At 32.1% G+C, this 23283-nt stretch overlaps 1 protein-coding gene across 1 annotated transcript; it reads left to right on the forward strand.

The window, feature by feature from the left end:
* Positions 1–11012: 11012 nt before the first annotated feature.
* Positions 11013–13984, forward strand: LOC122582154 (mannan endo-1,4-beta-mannosidase 6-like). Its single transcript, XM_043754509.1, has 6 exons — positions 11013–11158; positions 11252–11522; positions 11605–11799; positions 12387–12509; positions 12594–12805; positions 13308–13984. Exons 1-6 carry the CDS (start codon positions 11013–11015, stop codon positions 13756–13758), a joined length of 1398 nt encoding a protein of 465 aa, XP_043610444.1. The 3' UTR covers positions 13759–13984.
* Positions 13985–23283: the final 9299 nt, after the last annotated feature.

Below are 23283 nucleotides of genomic sequence, written 5' to 3' on the forward strand. Positions count from 1 at the left end.
GACATTTACTTTTAATTAGCTTTGTATTTATTATTATCTGTGAGGTACGTAACTCATTGATAAGGTGTTTGACCTTGGATAACCATCATGTTGGAATTTCTTTCTACCATAACCAACAATACATATAAGGTTGATCCTACTATTTTCGATTGGTAGTTTCGATGATGAAAAATAATGACTTGTATCGTTTTGTGCTCTGAACTATTAAATGGTACGTAATCTTATAGGAATGGATAGAAGAAATGACTCAAATGAGTAAAAAGTATTGATCCAAAACATGAGGTGGGGATTGTTTTTTAGATTCTATAGTCCTCCAACACCTAACACAATATATTTTAATACAATCTAGACAATTCTATTCAACAAGTAAGAGCCAATTCCATCAGAAATCATCAAGTTCTTGTTGGCAATTTTGCTTCAGTTCACATAAGACTTTCTACATAATGATGTGCCCAAAGGGGGTGTTTGTTTCACTGAATTTCTAAGAATTCCTTAAAATTAGAATTTGAATTCCATGCTTTCTTGTGTTTGGTTGGGAAAAACTATGGAATTGGAATTCAAACTTTCCTTCAGATTCTTTAAAACACAGAATTTCTAATTCCTTCACTTATCCTATGGAAAGTTTTAATTCCAATGGAATTCAAACATTTTGACAAAAATACCCTTTTTCTTCAAAGTTACAAAAACAAACCTCTGATTTCCTTTTGAACAATATTGGAGAGTTGAACATCAAATATTGCTCTTGTGTTGTTGATTTAACCATTTTGACAAAAGCATAAATTGTTGTTGCCGCCACTAACCGCCGCCGCTGAACACCGTCGGCTGTTGCCACCGCCACTAAACAACACTTTTTCTTCCCTTCATCAATCTACCAATCGCCAAAGTTCCATTGCTGTTGCCACTATCCACCACCACGACGGCTATCAATTAACCACCATTGCTTTGACTAAACTTCTGGCTCTTAATGAACTGCTAATAAACAATAACTTACTTTGACCGAATATGCTTATACGTTATTAGTATCACTTGATCATTTTTTTTGTTTGATATATGAAATAATAATATGGTGGAATAATAAAATTAGAAAATAGAATGAGGACGAAGGGTTTGGTACTCTGCTGAGAAAAAAATTGGGGATCTGGAGACATGTGTTTGTTCCTGACTTCCTTTCATATATTATTATTATTTATTATTATATTATTATTATTATTATTATTATTATTTTTATATTATTAAAACTATAGAATATGATAGAATATTATTATTTTTATAAAGAATATATAAAGGCTAAATGGGTCATCTAACATAGTTAAATTCCATTGAATTCTGTCAATCAAACACAAGTCAGATTTTAAAACTTTCAAATTCCAATTCCTTTAACAAATTCGAATTCCCTCGAAAACAACTTGTGAACCAAACTGCCCCTAATAGTAAAGGTGGCAATTTCCACTCATTTATCAAATGGGCTTAGTTGATTGCCTGGTCAAATAAGTCAAAGCAAAAAGTTTAACTATTATGACCAATATCATTCGAAACTAGAAAAACATTTTCTTTTAATTCTCCAATCACTAAATTCATTTTTCTAAAATGTAAATTATATATATATATATATATATATAACTCTTTTAAAACAATAGTTAGCATTTTAAAGCTCTCTTGCAATCTAAAACTAATTTGAAAAATTGCCACATAAGATTTTTTCCTATGTGTCAACTCCATATTTTACTTTAAATAAACTATATATTTAGAAAACAAATGAACGTATATATGTTAAAATAAATAAATAAATATATATATTGTAAGAATCTAAGATCTTCTCATTAGATAAAATGATATCTTCTCTTTAGTTTAAAAAATCACGTCTATACCTAATGATATTTCATTATCTTTTTTATTCAACATTTATATGAGGTTCCTTTCGTTTTTTTTATGGTGATTATATGAAAGTTTGCTCAGGTCGTTGGTTAGTTGGAACTCTTATCGCATTAATTATTAGTGGCAATATTTAAAGTTTATAAGCTTTTTTATCACCACTAAATTATATTCATCTTATATGAGTTAAGAGCTTTGTATTATATCATAACTTTCTGAAAGAGTTATATTAATTCTTTCGTTCATATCACTATGAAATTTTATGTACAATTTTTGGTTTAATTCTTTTATCTTTTTTTGAATTTTATGATAATGGTTAATATAATCTCTTTTTTCTTTTGTTTTTTAACAATACAATTTTTTCATTGTGATGATGAGAAAAATATTATGATGGTAGACGAAGAGTTAGTTCAAAACAAGTGTATATAACAATTAGTTTAATGATTGGATAATGAATACATTATTGCTAATTTAATTAAGTGAAACTAAATAGATTGTTCATCCATATGTTTTTCTTTACAATCATTATTGATACATTCCATTAACTCATTTGATCACATATTATTAAGCGTTTCATTAAATATTTTTTTAAGCAAATTTAACTCAAATCTCACTTTATTGAGCACCTTTTTAAAGCAGCCGCACATCGTACGGGTAAAAAAATCCTAGCATATATATATATATATATATTATACCCAGCTTACAGTAGAATAGCGGCTTGCAGGGAGAGGTGGTCCCCATTTATATTCTTTAGACATTCTTCTTTTGTATCCTTGCCAACTCTCTCCCTCGTTGTAGAGACAATGGGATTTAGACGGACCTTTTTTTTCCAGTTTACGACCCGTATTGGTTGGGACTAAAACCTTGCTATTAGAGTCTCTTTATTAACATGGAAATTTTTAATGACATAAAATCAGATGACTCAAAGCTCCGAAAAAGCAATTGCCATCCCCCTTAATCGGGATCTTTTCAAATCCCATTTCTTTAATCCTGCGGCATATTAAATGAATAACTACTATGGTCGGTATTTTTTTTTTGTTTTATTTTAAAAAGCCCATTTTGTGACTATCCTTTTATTTGATATCGGCGCACTTAAAAGTTAATTCTAAATATAGCACACAAACCTCCTCTAATCAAGTCGCGTATTATCATCACCTAACACGAGACAATCATCTTTGTCATTAAAGAAAAACCGGAGGAACAATAGCTGAACGTGTAGATGTGTTATAGTTCTGTCGGGTTTTTCTTTAATGACGGATATGATTGTCTGGTGTCAACCGATGAGAATGCGCGATTTGATGCGAGGTTTGTGTGCTATTTTTTTTATTAATTCTTTTTATAATTGTGTAAGTGTTTTGGGATCAAATGGAAGTGTAGACACATAATGGAATTTTATAAATAATTAAAAAAAATATTTCATGGGTAATTATGTTCATTTAATATGGTGCTGGATAAAAAAAAATGTGATTTGAGAATATACCACTTAAGGGGGACGGAAATTGCCTCATCGGAGCTCTAAGTCTTCAAATTTAGGTCATTAAAATTGCCATGTTGTTTTGAGGAGACTTATATTAGCAAGGTTTATCTACCATTCCTGCAAATACCAGAAATACCCCATTATTTATAAAAAGAAAGGTCGGTCCAGAATGCATTGTCTCTACGAGAGGGAGAGATTTAACGATGACACAAAAGAAGAATGTCCAAAGAATGTGTATGCAGAACCACCTTCGCCTGCAAGCGGCAGCTAATACAGTAAGTTGCTGATGATATATAATTTACACTAAAAAAATGAATATAGTGATTGAAGATTAAAATACCATAAAAATAAGATCAGATTACAAAACATAAAACGTAGAGGTATATTAAAAACACTGAAGAAATGTGTGATCTACTTCGATTTTACAAGAGAAATGAGAGAAGAAAGTAGATTGGTTTTTTTCTTAACCGACTATCAAAAACACCGAAGAAATGTGTGAGAGAGATAATTTAAAAGATGGGATGTAATATGCTTTTGCCTTGTATTTTTGTAATTTTTTTAAAGAGATAGAAAAGGAATTGAGTTTAATGAGAATGAAATAAGCTGGTGAAATTTTTGATAAAAGAAGAAAAAAAGTAGGTGTCATTAAATACGGTTAGATGACTACAAATTGGGTGGTTGAGTTTCACAGTGAATTTTTTTTTTTTTTTTGAGTTAATTGCACAAGTCAATCTTGTGGTTTATACGTTTTCAGTTGATTTCATCTTTCATCTTTACAATTTTTAACAGATTACATTATTTTGAGAGATGAAAAACACGATGCAGACTTTCTAGCACCTTACATCCCTCAAAAGGATGTAATCCACTAAAAGTGTAAAGAAAAAGGACGAAATCCACTAAAAATAACTTGGAGTAATAAAAACCACAAAATGTATAAACCACGAGGATGATTTGTGCAATTAATTCTTTTTAAAATCTCATTCAAAAAAAGTAAATAGTTTCCACTTTTTTTTTTTGAATTATTTGATGCTTTCATTGATTTATGGAGGTTGATACTTGAAATCTTTTTTTTTTCTTTCATGTGACAGGCCTGTCGGGTTTTGTCATTTCTCAATGAACCGATTGATAAATATGTCTTTTTAGTTGGCCATTTGCCATGTTCATTGATAAATCCTAATGACATTTGTTCATATTAGGGATGAGAAAAAAAACCGTTGACTCGCGCCCGATCCGGAACCAACCTGGAACCGGCCCGAACCGACCCGCTCGTTGCCCAAACGGACCGGTTCACGGGTCACACATTTGTGGTTTTCGCGGGTCACGGGTCACGCGGGTCGGTCCGGGTCGGGTGAAGGCAAAAACCGAAAAAAAGTGAAGGAAACCCGTAACCCGTCCGCGACCCGTCCGTAACCGAACCGAACCGAACCGGCCCGGAGCTTCACGGGCCGGGTCACGGTTTTGATTTTCATGCATTAGCGGGTCACGGGCCGGGCCGGGTTTTCGCGGGTCGGGCCATTTACACATCCCTAGTTCATATATCTTCTAGTCTTTTATACTACCAAGATAATTTAACAAGAGTAAAACAAAGTATTATTGTCAACTATTCATAGATAAATATCTCTTATAAAATATCACAAAACCCTTTGTTAAGGTTTATATGAGAATCATTTCAATCGAAATAACCATGAGAACCTTCAAATTATAACTTGATAAATCGATATATTCATATGTAAATAGTAAATGTGAACAAATTCGTTAGTTGATGGATGCAATCCCACATTGATGATGCAGAGATATACATCAGCATTCCAGTGATATTCAACGAGTTTGGTGTATCAAAAAAAAAACCGAGGTTACAACAAATTGTTCCGAAACAACTTGATAGGGACGGTGTATAGTATAACAACATCTACTGGATTCAACCAGGGAGGAAGTGGAGGTGGGATATGGGCATATGGCAAATATTTCCTTATGGAACAGAATATATGGATTAGGGGTATACAAACCATCCATTTGACCCAAAAACGACTAAATAAAAATTCTGAATGGACCAGTAAATTTATGGTCTACGACCAGAACTTGGTCATATGCATAAAAATACTAGATGAGGTGATGTGGACCACTTATAATGTTTAATAATATATGAAAATCGTTTTACAAAAATACATGAATGTAGAGTCCATATGAACTTTAAAATTCAATTTAGAAAGACAACAATTACAGCTTTACTATTGTACTTTTTTTTTTGCAAGAATACATGAATGTATAGTCCAATTGATTTTCATCACCTTTTTTAGCTGGAAAAACATCACGTTATCATAATCTTGAAAATGACTAGTTTACAGTTTACTGCTCAAATGCATATAAACACATTCTTAAGCGTTCGTGAATCGTGAGCCAGTTTCGGGTGTGCTTAATTCCAATGAACCAAGAATTGTTTATTACTGTATTTATTTATCTCATTAGAAACTCAACATACAAGGATAAAGTTTCAACTCAATCTCAAATGTTAACCGGACTTTAATTAAATTTTTATTTATAATGAATTAAATTAGGGTCGGAACGGTTCCATTCGTCCCGGTACTTTATTTTTGGGTCGGGTTCATGTTTGGATTCGAACCATTAGAGCCCGCTAACCCATTTGACCCAAGAAACCCAAATACCCACCATCCCACAACCCTTTTGACTTATTTGAAATGAAGCAACCCGCCAACCCGGTAACCCACAATGTATTAACCTGATTGACTTGAAACCCGCTTTTAATCAAATTGGCGGCTTACCATGAATAAAATAGGCACGGTTCATAAACACACCTAGTTTCTATATTTGTAAATCCTCCTATTATATAAACCTTTAAAATCTATCTATATTTATACTATATTATAAAGTAGATAACATTTTCATACTTTTAACTTTTAACATATAACAATTTATCAAAACCTGATTACACCAATAACCTACACTACTTGCCGCCACCACTACCATCGCCGCCGCACGCCGCCACCACAACCGTCATTACGTTATTGCATCGCGCGAGTACCGTTCTAGTTACTCTATATATTTATTCCCATATATTCATGTTGGTGAAAAACTCAATATCCCATCTAGCCATATATTCATGTTGGTGAAAAACTCAATATCCCATCTAGCACATTACTAGTGTGGAAGATCAAATGTTAAAGTCAAATAGAAGTCAACCATGTCCATGACAGAGACCTTCAGGTACAGAGATAAAGGTTTTCACAAAACGTGTTTTCCCGAGAATTTGGGTTGGGTATATGAAAAGACAATGTCGCTAATTTCAAATTTTCCGTTCAATAAAAAAGTTTGAGGAAAGATATAGAAGTGGAATATCAACCATGCACCGTAAAGTTAATAGTGCAAGAAACCCCATGAAAATATAACTATGAAATCATTAAATCAATATCTTTCATCCTCGAACCTATCTTATAACTCAAACTCTAAATATAGATGATAGTTTAAATTAACCGGCCGAACTACTTTCACTTATCTGAGTTGTAATTGCAAAGTCCAAAACGGAAATGTGTTCTTGCATGTATCCAATATATTGGAAGATTATGATGATATCAAAATTGCTATATATACACACCTATTTTACATACAATGTAATCATTTTTTGTAGGGAAAAAGAACAATAAGGAAGCCGTCAAGCTGCGAATCTATAATTTCAATGAACTTTGTTTGATAAGGCCATTCGCAGGTAAAATCATATATAATATAATAACTTTATCATATACATTTAAAACAATGTTTTACTCCCGTTTTATACGTTGTTAAATGTCATGAACAGTAATATTGATTATGACACCAAGATATATGAATTTAGTTTTCAAATATTTTGTTTTTGTTATAAAGAATAATAACGACGTAGTTTATAACCTGTTTGCCTTATACTCCCTCTGTCTCATTTTAAGTGTCTCAGTTTGACTTTCAAAGTATTTTTCTTTTAACTTTGAACGTAAATATCTCTGTATGTAATTTATAATATTTGATGAAACTTATATAATTACAAAGTATATCGAAAACTCAATCCATTCATATATTTTATACTAGTGGTCAGGCCCGTCCAATGGACGGGTAGTCTCAAAATATATTAATCAAAACTAAAAAATTGGAATTCAAATATATTAAATAGATATACTGAAATCAACTTGAAAATTTGCTAGCTGAATAGCCACTCCATCGGTCAAAATACTCCAAAAATTATCCGTCCAACGAAGAAACATACGAAAATTAACTCCATATAAATATTGATATCAGTTTAGCCTTTTTTTTCAACTTTAGTTAAATAAAAAATTTACAGTTTCTTATATTTTAAAAGTGTAAACTATATATATAAAAGTATAATTAAATACGAGTATAAATTAGGTTAAAGTGTAAATTGGTGATGGAAAATCAAAAAGTGTAAGTTAATTATTTTAAATTGGGTTAAAGTGTAAATTGGTGATGGGAAACTAAAAAGTGTAAATTAATTGTTTTAGATTGGGGTTAAAGTGTAAATTGGTGATGAAAAACCAAAAAGTGTAAATTAATTTAGATTAATATTAAAAAAATTAGAGGATTAATAAGGAGGGGGGATTAGACTCAAGGAGGTGGATTAGGGGTGTCAAGTGTACCCCCAACCCCATCTTTTAGTTATATTATGGATATCAAGTGTTGTATAACACAACAAAAGATAATTACGGTCAAAGTTCGAAGGAAAAGACTTTGAAAGTCAAAATAGGACACTGAAAATGGGACGGAGGGAGTATATATTTATGTAAAATGTAACCGTTGAACTGTTAGTTATATAAAAAAAAAAGGGAAATGCTAAATAGAGCCCGGCCTAAGGGTTGTATTTAATGTGTATAAAAACACTTGTACCTTCCATATTAAAAGTCCACCCTATGATTTTCATGGTAAATGTACAAATAATTTATGCACCTTAAATACAGCCCTAAGGGTTGTATTTAGCAAACCCAAAAAAGAAATTATACATCTACTTTGAGGTAATTAAATGGCTGTTGTAAGAAACGACATATAAACTTTCTCAAAGTTCGAATTCAGTTTTTTGATACGAGACATCATTTGGTTGTATTTGCTTTCTATTTCCGAAATTCTTCTATATTTTGTTCTATACTATTAGTCGATCTTTAGATTCGGATGAATATGGGTTAGGTGTTGACCCGTGCTTAGGCCTATGTGTGTGTGTGTGTATGACTTTTGAATTAAGTTAGTGATTTTTTTTACTCGTATATAGCAAATGTAGTTCCCATCACTTTCACTCGAGTTGGGGTTCTCTAGAGTCGAGACTAATAAGATCTTACTCTTGATCTTATTCATTTTTACAAGTTACAACGGGATCGGAAGATCTACTCAAATGTTGTAGTCCTTTTCATATGAATTGTAGCATATCTCATATGATATACAAATAGTGACAAAATTTTATTAGAAATGTAAAGTTTAAAAATATAAGGACAAATTAGAAAAAAATTAAAATTTTCACATAAATTGTAACCGGTACGGTAGAACTTAAAATATTTTTCAACAACAAATGAGCATACGTTTATAATTTAACAAATCTGTATATCCTTTTCTGAATACTTAATGTGCATGGTTACTCAATTAAATTTTTTTGAATATGATTTTATATTATTTATTTACTTAAAAAATATTGAAATTATGCTACTTTATTTTTTAATAAAAATAAAACTTCTTTTTTTAGAACAATAAAATTATATTAAAAAGACTTCTAGGAAGGCACTAGAAGCTAAGAGTACAATTACAAGTAGAGCTGTCATATCGTGTCCGACACGACACGAACACGATAAGGTTAAACACGAACACGCCACGATAGTTAATCGTGTCAATTTTTTCAAACACGAACACGACACAATTTTTAACAGGTTACACGATAAGGGACCTGTTAAGAGACCTGTTAAGGGACTTGTTAAAAGTTACATGATAAGGGACCTGATAACGTATCTTACCGTGTCTTAACGTGTCTTATCGTGTCTTAACGTGTCCTTAACGTGTCTTTATCATGTCTTAACGTGTCCTTAACGTGTCTTAACATGTCCACATATATATATATATATCTATATCTATATATATTACTTGTCTTATCGTGTCTTATCATGTTTTAACAGTCCGTATCTATTAAGACACGAAACACGAAAAAACCAGGTTGTGTCGTGTCGTGCTAACAGGTCCATGTCAAAAATTGCCAGCTCTAATTACAAGTAATATAGAATTATAAACAAACATTTTACCTTCACAAATTTAAGTAAATATGTTAACTCTTTCCAGAATTCTGGCCAAATATTTCAACAATAGTATAATACAAATGAAATACATTTGGATTATTTAATTAGGTAGGCATAGGTAATCATGTTATAGACTATAATTTCAAGTAATCGACTCTTATGTGAATTCTCAACTATAATCTTAATTACCATAGAAATAAACATCCTATCTTGTGAATTTATATTTAATTATGTAGAACATACACATGTTTTTATATTCGGTCTTTACATGTCATCTAAACTATTCTCCTTCCAACCATGCCACTAAAAAATGATTGTGTTTTTTTAAAGTCATTAGAATTGAAGTACGTACACCACTGAATTTGACATATGCCACTAAAATTTGAAGTACTGGTTATTGGTTAACACACAATACACAACAAGAACTACGACAACAACAATACCCAATTCTTGCAAAACGAGGTATGGCGACTTAAGATGTAGTCGGTCTTACTTGTTTTAAAATGATAACTTAAGTTATACACACACAAAAATGATAACTTTACATAACTTTTAGTTATAAAAATGTTAACCGATCATATAATGTTTTTATAACTAAAAATAATCAAGTTTGAATCTTAGCCTTTGGTTTTAATCTAAGGATTGAGGGTCCTCTAACTTAACCTCTCAAGTTGTCTCAACATTAGATGATTCTTATCCTAAACCCTTGGAACATCCGGCGTGAGCTTAGGTGGTTGTGCAAAAGCCAAAAACCATGTGGTTTTGGTGTCGTGGTGTGGCTTACAGAATTATGCTGGGAGGAGCATTTGTGGTTTTTGTTTTTTGATTTTAATGTACAAAAGCAACAATATCCGGTTACGAGGGATATGAGATGTAGAAAGTTATAATTCGTGTTTGGTGTGATTTTTTGAATGTGACTCTTTTTTTTTTGGTATGGTTTTGTGTGATTTTTTGAATGTGACTATTTAAAATACAGTTTTTTTGTGTTATCAATGTTTCGTTTGTCCATACCTAATAGCTTTTGTCACTATTGGTATAACAATGTTTCTTGCACAATCTGTTTTCTCTAAATGAGTGACAAAGATGCATAACCAATATCTTTTTATAGTTTTCTGACAGTAAAAATATACTTCAAAAAGGTTAATTAGTTTGATCAAATATTTAAATGTGTTACATACATAAATGGAAGAAAATGATTGTAGGTTTGTGTGAAAGAGAGTGTATTACCAAACCCAATAGTCCATCTTAGCTTTAAAGGTAGCAGAATGGTTTCCTCTACAACACTTCTCTTGAATGTCACAACAATGATGGAATCATCTCCATTATAGAAAAATAATCTAGTTATGTGTATATATATATATTGTTGTACAAAAATTTAAAATGTAGCCAAATACCCAATGTGTATTCATAAGTCAATATTCTTTTTACTGGGTCTCCTTTTAATCTATCATGAGCACATTAACATGTTAGTACTAGGTCTTAACGAAGATCAAGTTTCTAATATGGTTTTTGAAACTAAACAACGCCATTTCTCTAAGAATAGGTACCGAAAAAGCTTAGGATGATTTTTTTATATGAAGAAAAGATGTCATTTTGTATTGTATATTTGATTTTTGATCATTTATGAATTTTGTAGGATTGATGACATGGAAGATGAATCATGGATAATGGTGCAGAGAAATGGGAACCAATTTGTGGTGAATGATCAACCATTTTATGTTAATGGATTCAATACTTACTGGTTGATGGTATTTGCCGCGGATGAGTCTACAAGAGGGAAAGTTACTGAGTTATTTCGTCAAGCGTCTAGTGTGGGAATGACAGTGTGTCGAACATGGGGTTTCAATGATGGACAGTGGCGTGCTCTTCAGAAAAAACCATCTGTCTATGATGAGGAAATTTTCAAGGTTCATTCTAGTACGAAATTTTATAATCTTGTTTAAGCTAATTTCCGTGTTTATGACTAATATTCAAAAGCTTGCTATACAGGCCTTAGATTTTGTGGTGAGTGAGGCAAGGAGATTCAATATCAGGCTTATATTGTCATTGACCAACAACTGGGAAGCTTATGGTGGCAAACCGCAATACGTCAAGTGGGGGAAGGAAGCTGGCTTAAATTTGACAAATGACGATGAGTTCTTTTCTCACCCGACACTTAGAAGCTACTATAGGTCCCATGTCAAGGCAAGTTTTTAACCTGGTCATTTACTTGAGCATGATTACGTCATACATGTGTAATGAGTTTTTCTAAATCTAGTTCACTTGGGTCGTTGGTCTCAAGTCACTGTAAAACAGAATTATACTGGTTGATGCAGAACGATAGTACCAAATAAGCCTACACTCTATAGACACGTTCATTGTGAAAAATGTTTACAGTATAATACTCGTAATTTACAAACTCAAGTGCCTTAAAAATATGATGACATCCTTGAATTCATGTGTATACACAGAACTCTAAAAGAAATATAAATTTTATTTAAAAATAGGAACCCTTGAATTTGGAGGGAAGCTTGAAAACCAAGTTCAAACTAATTTAAGCCTGACAATTTGGCCAAACCGCCTTCTATCACCAGATCGAGACCTTCCTATAGGCTCCGTAACTACTCACTGGAAAGCTGTGACCATTTCAAGTAGGGGTTTTTAGCTCACTTGTCATGTTCTCAATGTTCTGTAAATGAGTCAGCTAACTTCAGAATCTGCTCCATATCGCTATTCACTAGATTGTCACAATTGATCTTTAGCTATGTTATAATGTGTTTCTGTGTATGTAGACGGTGCTGAACAGAGTGAATACAGTAAACAACATAACATACAAGGATGACCCTACAATTTTCGCATGGGAGTTGATTAATGAACCGAGATGTACATCAGATCCTTCCGGAGATACTCTACAGGTATTTTCATTTATGAAAAACAATAGCGTATATCAATATGTATCCTGAAATTAATAAAGGCCTAAAGGGTATGTGATTTCATAGGAATGGATAGAAGAAATGGCGGTTTACGTGAAAACTGTTGATCCAAAACATTTGGTAGGGATTGGTCTTGAAGGATTTTACGGTCCTTCAACACCCAACAAGGTTCAAAACAATCCTAATACCTATTGTCAACAAGTGGGAACTGATTTCATCAGAAACCATCAAGTACTTGGTGTTGATTTTGCTTCGGTTCATGTATATGCTGACTCTTGGTAAGTCAAACTGGAACTTAAAAACTTTTCATATAAGAGGTGCATATGCATTAATACTTAAGGAGCACTTTTGACCCATTTAGTTATGACTGGATAAATGTTTCAACGGGTCAATCGAATAAAATTTTAGCTCAAAGGGAACCGAGCCAACAGAATTGAAAGTTGTAGAAAGTCTAATTTTAATGCATACAACCTTCTAACTCTTTTCGTTTGAAGATTAAATCGCTGTAACTATAAAGATGCATCAAGGATACATAAGAAACATATTTTTTAATATGGACAAAAAAGTGTTTGCTTGTCAACCCAACCTTATCCGTTGTGAACCTTACAATTATATCAATTTAAACACAGGCTTGCATTGACCCGCTACATGACCCACCCATCTTGCCACCTGGAATGTGCATGCGAACATATGCTTTTTGTTCATATGTAAACATCTATATATTAGCAGGATGCATTACAAACAAGATGTTATACTTATACTTCTAATGCTCTTCTAAAGGATTTCACAACCAATCTCTGATGCTCACATCACATTCATCAAGTCATGGATGCAATCACACATTGATGATACTGAGAAATACCTAGGGATGCCAGTGATCTTCAGTGAGTTCGGTGTATCTACAAAAGACCCGGGTTACAACGCATCATTTAGGGACAACCTAATAAGCACGGTGTACAACACCTTGTTGGATTCAGTCAGGAAAGGAGGCAGTGGAGGTGGGAGCCTTGTATGGCAGCTCTTTCCTGATGGAACAGAGTATATGGATGACGGGTATGCAATTATTCTTTCAAAAGCGCCCTCAACATCACACATTATATCACAACACTCGACAAGGCTCACACTTTTCAATTCACTGTGTAAGTGGAAGTGCCGCTGGGGTTGCAAGAAGAAGCATGGTTTTGATGGATACGAGTACCATGATGATCACGAGTACCATGATGAGCTATAAACAATGATATCTCACTCTTTACTAATGGTATAATTGGAGAAACGTTTGTTAAGAACTTCAATACAGCGAAAGAAACAAAAAAATCAGCATATACGTCTGCTCACATTGTGAATAATTTACATGCAAGTTAATACCATCTGTTATAAAGATATACCACTCCATTCTAGCAAGTATGTTGTCCCTAATCGTTTGATTCACAAAATAGAGCGAGAGAATTTACTAGAAATATATAATCGTATTGATAGATACAAATTATGTTACACGACACTTGTTTTATATAGACATAAACTGATCCATTGTGACTATTCACGAATGGTCACGCCTATTCTAAAGTTACTGCCGTCGTGTCTGTTTGCCAACAGTCACGACTCTTCTACAAGTAACTTCCAATAACCGCCATTCGGTTATTATCTATCCTATTGACACACTAAACCCCTATATTTACATAACACATAAATATAGTATTAACCGAACAATGAATCGGGATTATGGTCCACAAAGTACTGGTTTGTTTTTTTTTTATTCGTAATACTTATTATTAAAGGTGGCAAAATGGGCGGGTCAAAATGGATTCGGGCGACTACATGTTTTAGCACCAATGCTTGTTTTTAAATTATTAGAAACATGGGGATAAATTAGAATTAACCAAAGATAGAAATTGGCTACATGTGGGAACACATAAGTCTTGATCACATATCAAAACATTAAGTCCCTTCTGCGCATAAGGTTCCTTTTAATAGCTTAAACCATGTTAATCCCCTTTGCATATGAAGTGCTATATTAGAATGACTATGCATATTAGAATGACCATGCATAGCGCTTCAAGGAATCAAACCAATTTATCTGGTATGAGTTCTCTGATACTAAGCATGCCAAGATTCAATTTTCAAAATGACTTGTGTTTTACGAGTATAATAAAACATTGTTGATTTAAACTTAACAATCTCTTCTATTATGAGTTCGAAGGGGAAAATACAAATTTTGGGAAGTGCATTTTGAAAATGGGAATACTGGAAGTAATTTAAGTAATGGATCATAAACACAACTTGAATATGATTGTAGTTAAACACAGTATAAAAGTTGACATCCAAATGAAAATGTTGGTGCATATATACAGCAATACAGAAACTCTACATTGTGCACGGAAGAGAGTATAATTATGAACATTTCACAGTAAGAACAGACCATAAAGCAAGCTTTGAGTAAGCCGTGATACCGAAAGGAGAAAAGCTTAGGTTGGATGAACCTAGGAGCAGGCGAGTCCAATTGTGACATGTCGGTCCATCGTTTATCAAAATCTAATGCTTGCAAACTTATGTGAAAATGCCTAGCTAAAAAAAAAAAGATGGAGTTTGTAGTTTGTTGTTTTTTTCTTTTGTTTCTTTTTTGGAACTACATAAATTGGATAGGCCGGTTAAAAACTTTTGTTTCAGAAAATTTGCATTGTGTCATTCTTTCTTATGAAATTTGAAGACTTGTAGGAAAATGAGTAGAGCACCTAAGATAAGTAACTGAAGTGAAAAAACTTCGTTTGTGAATTACTCGTACAATTTTTCGGTACCTTGCAAGAGAGACAAGGATACTATACAAATATGGGTATAAGTAATGAAATAACTCTGGGTTGTAACAAGGAATAAAATAAAAAAGAGGACGGGAGATATGTGCCAACCTTCATTTTATGATGTGTATACAATGGGCCTTCTTTTAGAAATTATATGTAACCTGCATTTTGATTTCACAGAACGAGCATGGTACCCGCGCAATGCGGCGGCAGTAGTGGGGAAGACGGTCTTCTTTATTATGGATTTTGGGTAGTTACGTAAAGAAAAAAAAACAAAAAAGTCAAAGGGTAAATAAGGTATTTCAAAGATAGAAATATTTAATAGGGGATGGGGATTTGCTTTATTTGGGAGTAGAGATGAGATAGGTAGGTTGCAAGAGATGTAGAATGTCCAAGGGCAATTTGGGGTTTTCAAAGACAGAATTTCCTAAATTAAGAAAGGCCTTTTGTGTTATTAGGTAGTATAGATAACCAGCATTCTTGACTGTCTTTGGTCAATTCAATGCTCAAACATACGTGACTCCTCTTCCTGATGCAGATCTTTTTCTTTTAGTTGTTATATAAACTTATAAAAGTAGACGCTCATGACACTAAATTTATAATTTAGTCTGAACATTTACCATATTTCAGGTGTATACATATTTGGTCATACATTTTGGGCAGACATTTGGCTGAATTATGGTTATTATGTCGTTTCCCTTAAATTGTTCATTATTGTCCTCAAAAAGTTACACCGTCATAGTTTTTTTTTTAGAACGGCAGAAATTTATTAAGATACATAACTAGCAAGGTGTTAGTTGTCAAAAAGTACAAATACAAGTGAAATTTAGGAAGTACTAATATCAACTAATCTAGAGTACTCTTATAAATAGTTAGAACTAAACACATAAAGTCCCAAATATCAAACTTGTAGTCATCATCGTACACCATCTTAGTGATTGGCAATGTCAATTCTTAACTTCCCATTAACATACTCAGAATTGCATATTGCAATTTACATGAAAAGTGCTATAACTATGGACGATACTAAAGTTTGTAACGTTTTTTTTTTATATTCATATATCTTAATGTATTTTTATTTGGGTCACTTTCACCGGGTTTCATTTTTCAGATTGTACACTGCCAGCTTTGATGGCAAGATTACTGAATTCATATCAGATATGAATTCCCGATTTCAATCAAGTGATTCTTTATTTTTTAATTTCTATGTTTTTTTTTCTTTCTCATTATCATTTTATTTTCAAGTAAAGTCGACTGATAATATATACACAAGCATTTATAATTACCGTTGGATAACTATAAATATATACTCAAGCATTTTATTTTCAAAGGCAATCTATGCGATATATTGTGTTTGATAACATCCTTATTGACTATTGAGTGATCCATCGCGTTTTATGACATGATGTATTTTTTAGAACGGCAGAAAATATTATTAAAAATAAATAACTAGCAAGACACTAGTTGTAATAGGGTACAATTACAATTACAATCTAGAAAAAAAGCAATACGATAATTTTAGACTCTTCCCGAAACATTAACTGCAAGAACTAAAAAAGGAGTGAAAAAACCTCGTGCCAATTACAGTGACCCAAGACACGAGAAAAAACTCTCAATAAACGAAGACCGAACCACCAGTTTTCACTTCGTTGTGTTTTTAATGTAATTCCAACCATGTGTCATTCGTGAAACATTTAATACAGGTAAAAAATAATAAAAAGTGTGTGTCATTAATTACGACTCATGAGTAAACTAAAATTGAGTAGTTGAGTTTCTTAATAGAAAGCCTATGTTTTTAAAATATGATACTAAGAATATATAGGATTTCCATTTTACAATCTTGCATTATTTATTTATTTTCTTTCATTTGTTTATTAACTACATCTTATCTATAGACATTAAGTTTATAGACTAAGTCAATGATGAGAGCTAGTCACACTCGAACAAATAAACTATGTCCATCCAATTCAAATTAATTCAATTTTCGATGACCAAAAAGGGATGCGTCAAACCTTGGTATACAGTGGATACCACGGTGACGAGAGAGCTATGGAGGTTACGGTGGTCCACCATCGCTGCTGGTGGTTCGTGGTTTTACCCTTTATGGTTTCAAAAATGAACAAATCACCAAGACCATTTCTACATTTAACTCTACTGAATTTAATAACAATACCTCTAAAACTAGTTTCTAGGTAAACTGTTGCTAGTTTTACAGTAATTGCAAGATTGTATCTAAAAAGTAAAACATTTATAACGCACTGTTAATCACGTGAATTAGACCAAAGTTGATTTTTATTTTCTACACTTATCCATTTTTTGTACGGATGGGAAATTTTTAGAGTATGTGACGTTTCAGGAATTTTTGTCAAAAAATTTGTAAAACCAAGAAGACCGGTGTTGACCAAATCAGCAAAGTCCTATCCCCACAACATCGTTCTTGATATACATAGATCGCTTTTTTTTCCATAATTAGTTAATACCAAAAAAAGTAAGTAGGTTATATTATTATCATTGCATCCAACTACCGTATATTTTCATTTAAGCAACTTCCAGGCATTGATATTGTTATTTGCTTTCTTAGTTTAACTATTACTTAGCATTTTATTTTATTTTCGTAGTTTAAATTAATCATACAAATCGCTCTTTTCAAAATTTAACAAAGTGCATTGCACTTATTCGGATATAGTCTTCAATTCACCACTTTCTTCTTCGACACTTAAGTCATACTTTCCTTATACTTGTTTACCTCGTGAAGTTTTGATTTTTTATTCATTCCATCTCATTTTCCACATTCCTTTTATTGACCGTCACTTTTCAACAACGTTTTGAGGCACACGTCAAAGAGGAACATCCGTATATGCGGGATCTAATTAAAATCCGGCCAAAGGAATTCTGATGTTCATGAAAAAAGTATGATGGGAATGACAATTTGTTTGATATCGACTACCAAAGAATTGCTAACAATCAAAGTTGTGGGCTACTATGTCTTCTTGATATTGCCGATTTGGTAAGTTTTTTTCAATTGATATTTTTAAAATACGAAATTGCGTCGATTTAACAAGGGTTTTTTTTTCTGTTTTAAGTAAAGATATGTGACGACATAGGCTTGATCGAAAGGCGATATTAGAATATCTTCCGACACCACCTCGGAAATTGAAACTTTTCACCATGACGAATATATATACCTAAGACAAGTTTCTTTTATTTATTTTTAAACCCCTTTGTTAGCAATTAAAATTATGTTTTTTCCTTTGGTTATAATATTCATTAGTACCCAAAAGCAAAAACATAGTTTTAATTAAAAAAAGACTAACAAATGGGTTTAATGATAAGAAAAAAAAGTAACTTTTCCTGGGTATGTAGTCATCATCGTGCAAAGTCTCCGATCTCTGAGGTGATGCCGGAAGATATACTAATATGGCCTTTCGACTATCACGCCTATCTCGTCACAAATCTTCACGTGAAACTGTAAAAAAATCTCTTATTAACTTTGCTTGTTAGCAAATTTTTGGTTTTCCAAGTCAAACAAATTGGCATTCCCATCATACTTTCTTCTAAATTTAGTAACTTCAAAATTCCTTTATTTGGATTTTAATTAGATCGCGCATGACGGATGTTCCTCTATGACGTGTGTCCAAAAACGTCGTTGAAAGTCAATGGGTCACGGTCAATATAAAGAATGTGGAAAATGAGATGGAATGGATGGAAAATCATCGCTTAACAAGATACATAAGTAATAAGGCAAGAATGACTTGAGTGTCGAACAAGGAAAAGCCAAATAGTTGAAGACTTTATGCGAATTAAAATGAGAATGCAATGCAGTTTGTTAATTTATAAATGGAAGGATTTATATGATTAATCTAAACTACGAAAATAAAATGCAAGTAATAATTAAACTAAGAAAGCAGATGCGCAAATAACAATATCAATTTCAAACAAATGTGTCTCATTGGACAAAACTCTGTTTTTTTGCAATAAAAGTGGTTGGACAAGATATAATAATACAAACTAGATTGACAAATTGAAATCTATGACTGTTGACTTTTTATGAGCGCGGTGTAAACCAACATCTCGCAATGGTCAAATGGATACCAAATTACCATCAATAAGTAAACTCTCCAATCAATAGTTCCATTTTCAAAAGAAAATCCACTCACAATATCATTCTTAATATACGACTAATATAACTTTGACTCTAAAAGTCAAAATTCATAAATCCTAATTCAATCAATCCAATAACCACTAATTAATCATCACAAAAAGAGTTCAAATCAAATATCCAAACAAACACAACACAATCTATTCATAAGTCATAATCATATTATCATATCAAACATTCATACATAAATATTACACATAAATTTATTAGAAGTTTTATAATAAAAATTGATAATGAAAAGAGTTAGAAGATACGAACCTCAAAGTTTAAATTTTAAAGATGAGGAAATGGGTGAAAGGGTTTTGATGAGAAAATGTATATGGTAATGATGGTGGTGGATGGATGACGTTGATATTATTGTAAGAAAAATGGGTGTGTGAAAGATGATATTGAGTAGTGTGTCTGTCGTGTTCTCCCTCACTCGTGATCCTGTGTTTTATATAAAAACCACACCTCAAAAATGAAATCTCACCTTCTACTAAAATGAGGATAAGTGTTCCTCTATCTAGCCGCAAGAACCAACTAAACTGAAATAACAATTGTGGATTGGCTATGTGGCTGCTCCCGGTTGGTCAGTCAACAAAGAACAGAAATTGAAAGTGTGGTGTTGTTTTGTGTTTTCTTCCTGTGCGTGTCCCAGTCAAAATAAAAGGATGATCATAAAACAATATGTTGGTAAACTAATGTGTCCCACCTTGGTTGGTTGCTGACTTCAATCAAACTTGTTTGAGTTGGACAAAGCCAGTATACACGACAATCGTTTTCCTAATTTCACAATTTTTTTTGCAAGAAAGTCCTAGAAACACATGCCTCTAAAAATTTCACATCCATAAAATTATTTTATCACTAAATTCATCACAAGAAAAAAATAAATAAAAGCGAAACCAGAACTTGAATCTTTACAATGAACTAACCATCCTCGAAACTAACAACGCGCTCATAAATTTTATCTTCTTTAAAATATTCCAAAATGATTAATTTACCAACTAATGATCCTTACAATAATTATTAATATAATTTTAAATAAATCTTAAAATCTCGACTTGATTCCAAAATGAAATACAAACCACAATGTTTTCTATTCGATTTATAATAATAAAAGTAGCACTAGATAGGGGATTGCTTCCTCTCAAGGTTTTTATGCCGGCAATATAGAAGGATTAATGCTTTTCTTTGTCAACAAATCACGGTGTTCTTATTTCTTTTATGCATGTTACCTATTTTCTATTTTATATAACGTTTTCCTTACGAGTACCGCTCATATATTTTGCAAACTTTTGATTAACTTTTACAAAATAATTTTTTTATTTACGTTCAAGTACATTGATTAATCATATGTTATGCTTTTATATTGTTTCTCAACAAATTCTTAAGTGTTATCACGTTTTAACGTTGTTTATTCTAGATCTTGGCACTGTATTTGTTAATTTGTTCAGTTTTATAAGTAGAACTTTACTTTTACAATCATATCTCGATAAAAACATTCATTTTTGCTTTACTTTACGTGATTATTCCATATTTAGCTAATACGATACATTTTCGCAATTATATCAACACATTGACTTTCAAGAACTTTAAGCACACAACCTCACAAACGAATGTTTGGTTACATAATTGATTTAAGTCTTCAAGGTTGATTATCTTAAGTAATCTTTGACCAAAACACAATTGATTACCTTGAATTAGGGTTATAATTAAAGGATGGAAATAACTTTGATGGATTAAACTTGAATTCGGCTAGTCGTTCTTAATCTTGCTCTCATTCGTGAGTTTCCTTTATCAAGAGGAAATCATGGCTCATATGGATATGTTTTAGATATGATATGTGCCCTTTAAAAAGTTATCATCCGCCTTTTTTTAAATCTAATAGTTATACGGGTATTTAAACTCCTAATCCCACTAATCTCAATGGTTTAAGCATCGTCAGTTTCAAACATAAGTTCGGTACTTTGGACTTTTACATATTATGGTTTCCACCATATACATAGTTACCTACCATTTCTAAAATAATAACACAATCATTTTTATTACAATAATAGTAATATTTTAACCATTATTATAATACCTTTAATATTATGGGGTGTTACAGCCCTTGCAGCATTGTTTAACCCGTCATCAATTATTTTAAAATTTTAAATTTAAAAAGTACTTATATAAAACGAAATTAGTTTATACGAAAAACAACTTTTAGTATCATAATATGTGTTTATCTTTTATATTTTATTACAAATGGAAAATAAAAATCGATGATTGCAAGTCAATTTGTTATTGAATTATATTTTGCGGCACATATAATATAATTTATTGTATAGTCTTATCTGTTAAAAGTAAAATATTAAGATAGTCTAATCTGTTAAAGAATATTTTATTGCATACTTAACATCTATAGTCTTATATGTCTAATTTGTTAAAGAATATTTTATTACATATTTAACATCCATAGTCTTATAAATATATTATGCATAACTAAAAAGAACTTTGTTGTAAATATAGGATTGTCCTCCTCCCTATCTTCTCTGAAGGGTGTACTACTGTTACAACGGACGAGCATTGGAATTTTCGATTACAAGCCCAACTCACCTTTGACTCTCAAGAGGAAAACACACGCTAATGCACGATCTAATTAAAATCCAACTAAGGGAATTTCGAAATTTCTATCTTGAGAAAATGTATGGTGGGAATGCCGGTATGTTTGACCTCCACTACAAAAAAATTGCTTACCACCAAAGTTGTGGGCTACTATTTCTTCATGTTCTTGCTGAGTTGATAAGTTTTTTTTTTCAAATTAATAATTTTAAAATACGAAATTGCGTCCATTAATAAGGATTGTTTTTTACACAATTTCAAGTGAAGATATTTGACGTCAAGCGTCGTGATGGTAGAAGGGCTATATTAGTATACGTGCCGACATCCCTTCAAAGATTAGAGGATCTTCGCGATGATAATTATATTCCAATGAAAAGTAACTTCTTTTTTCATCTTTAGACCCTTTGTTAGTTTTTGTTAATTGAAACTTATGTTTTTTCCTTCGTTTATAATATTTTTTCGTAGTCTTTTATGTAAGTTCTAATTTGAGGTAGACTCTATCGGCGGGTATCTATTATATTACTCTTTCCATAATGGTTTTTTTTTTTTTTTTATCAATAATTAGCTTAATAAAAAAACTATAACGGAAACAATAATATAATATATACGCGCCGGTAGAGTCCCCCTCAAATCAGATATTACATAAAAGGCTACAAAAAAATATATTATAACCAAAAGAAAAAACGTAAGTTTCAATTAACAAAAACTGACAAAGGGGTCTAAACATGAAAAAAAAGTTACTTTTCATGGGGATATAATCATCATCACGAAGACCCTCCAACCTTTGAACGGATGTCGGCAAGTATCCTAATATAGCCCTTCGAGAATCACGCTTGATGTCATATATCTTCTCTTGAAATTGTGTAAAAAAACCATAAATTCGACACAATTTCGTATTTCAAAAACATCATTTTGAAAAGAAAATAAACTTACCAAATCAGCAAGAACAACAAGACATGGTAGCCCATAACTTTAATTGTTAGCAATTATTTGGTAGTCGAGGTCAAACATATTGACCTTCTCACCATACATTTTTCTCACCATACATTTTTTGAACATAGTAACTTTAAAATTCCCTTAGTAGGATTTTAATTAGATCCCGCATGAGTGGGTGTTCCTCTTGAGACTCAAAGATAAGTTGGAGGTGTAATCAAAATTCTAATGCTCGTCCTTTGTAACTGAATACTCCTTTTAGAGGAGATAGGGAGGAGGACAATCC

The sequence above is a fragment of the Erigeron canadensis genome, chromosome 9 (assembly GCF_010389155.1).
Source record: "Erigeron canadensis isolate Cc75 chromosome 9, C_canadensis_v1, whole genome shotgun sequence".
Taxonomy (NCBI): domain Eukaryota; kingdom Viridiplantae; phylum Streptophyta; class Magnoliopsida; order Asterales; family Asteraceae; genus Erigeron; species Erigeron canadensis.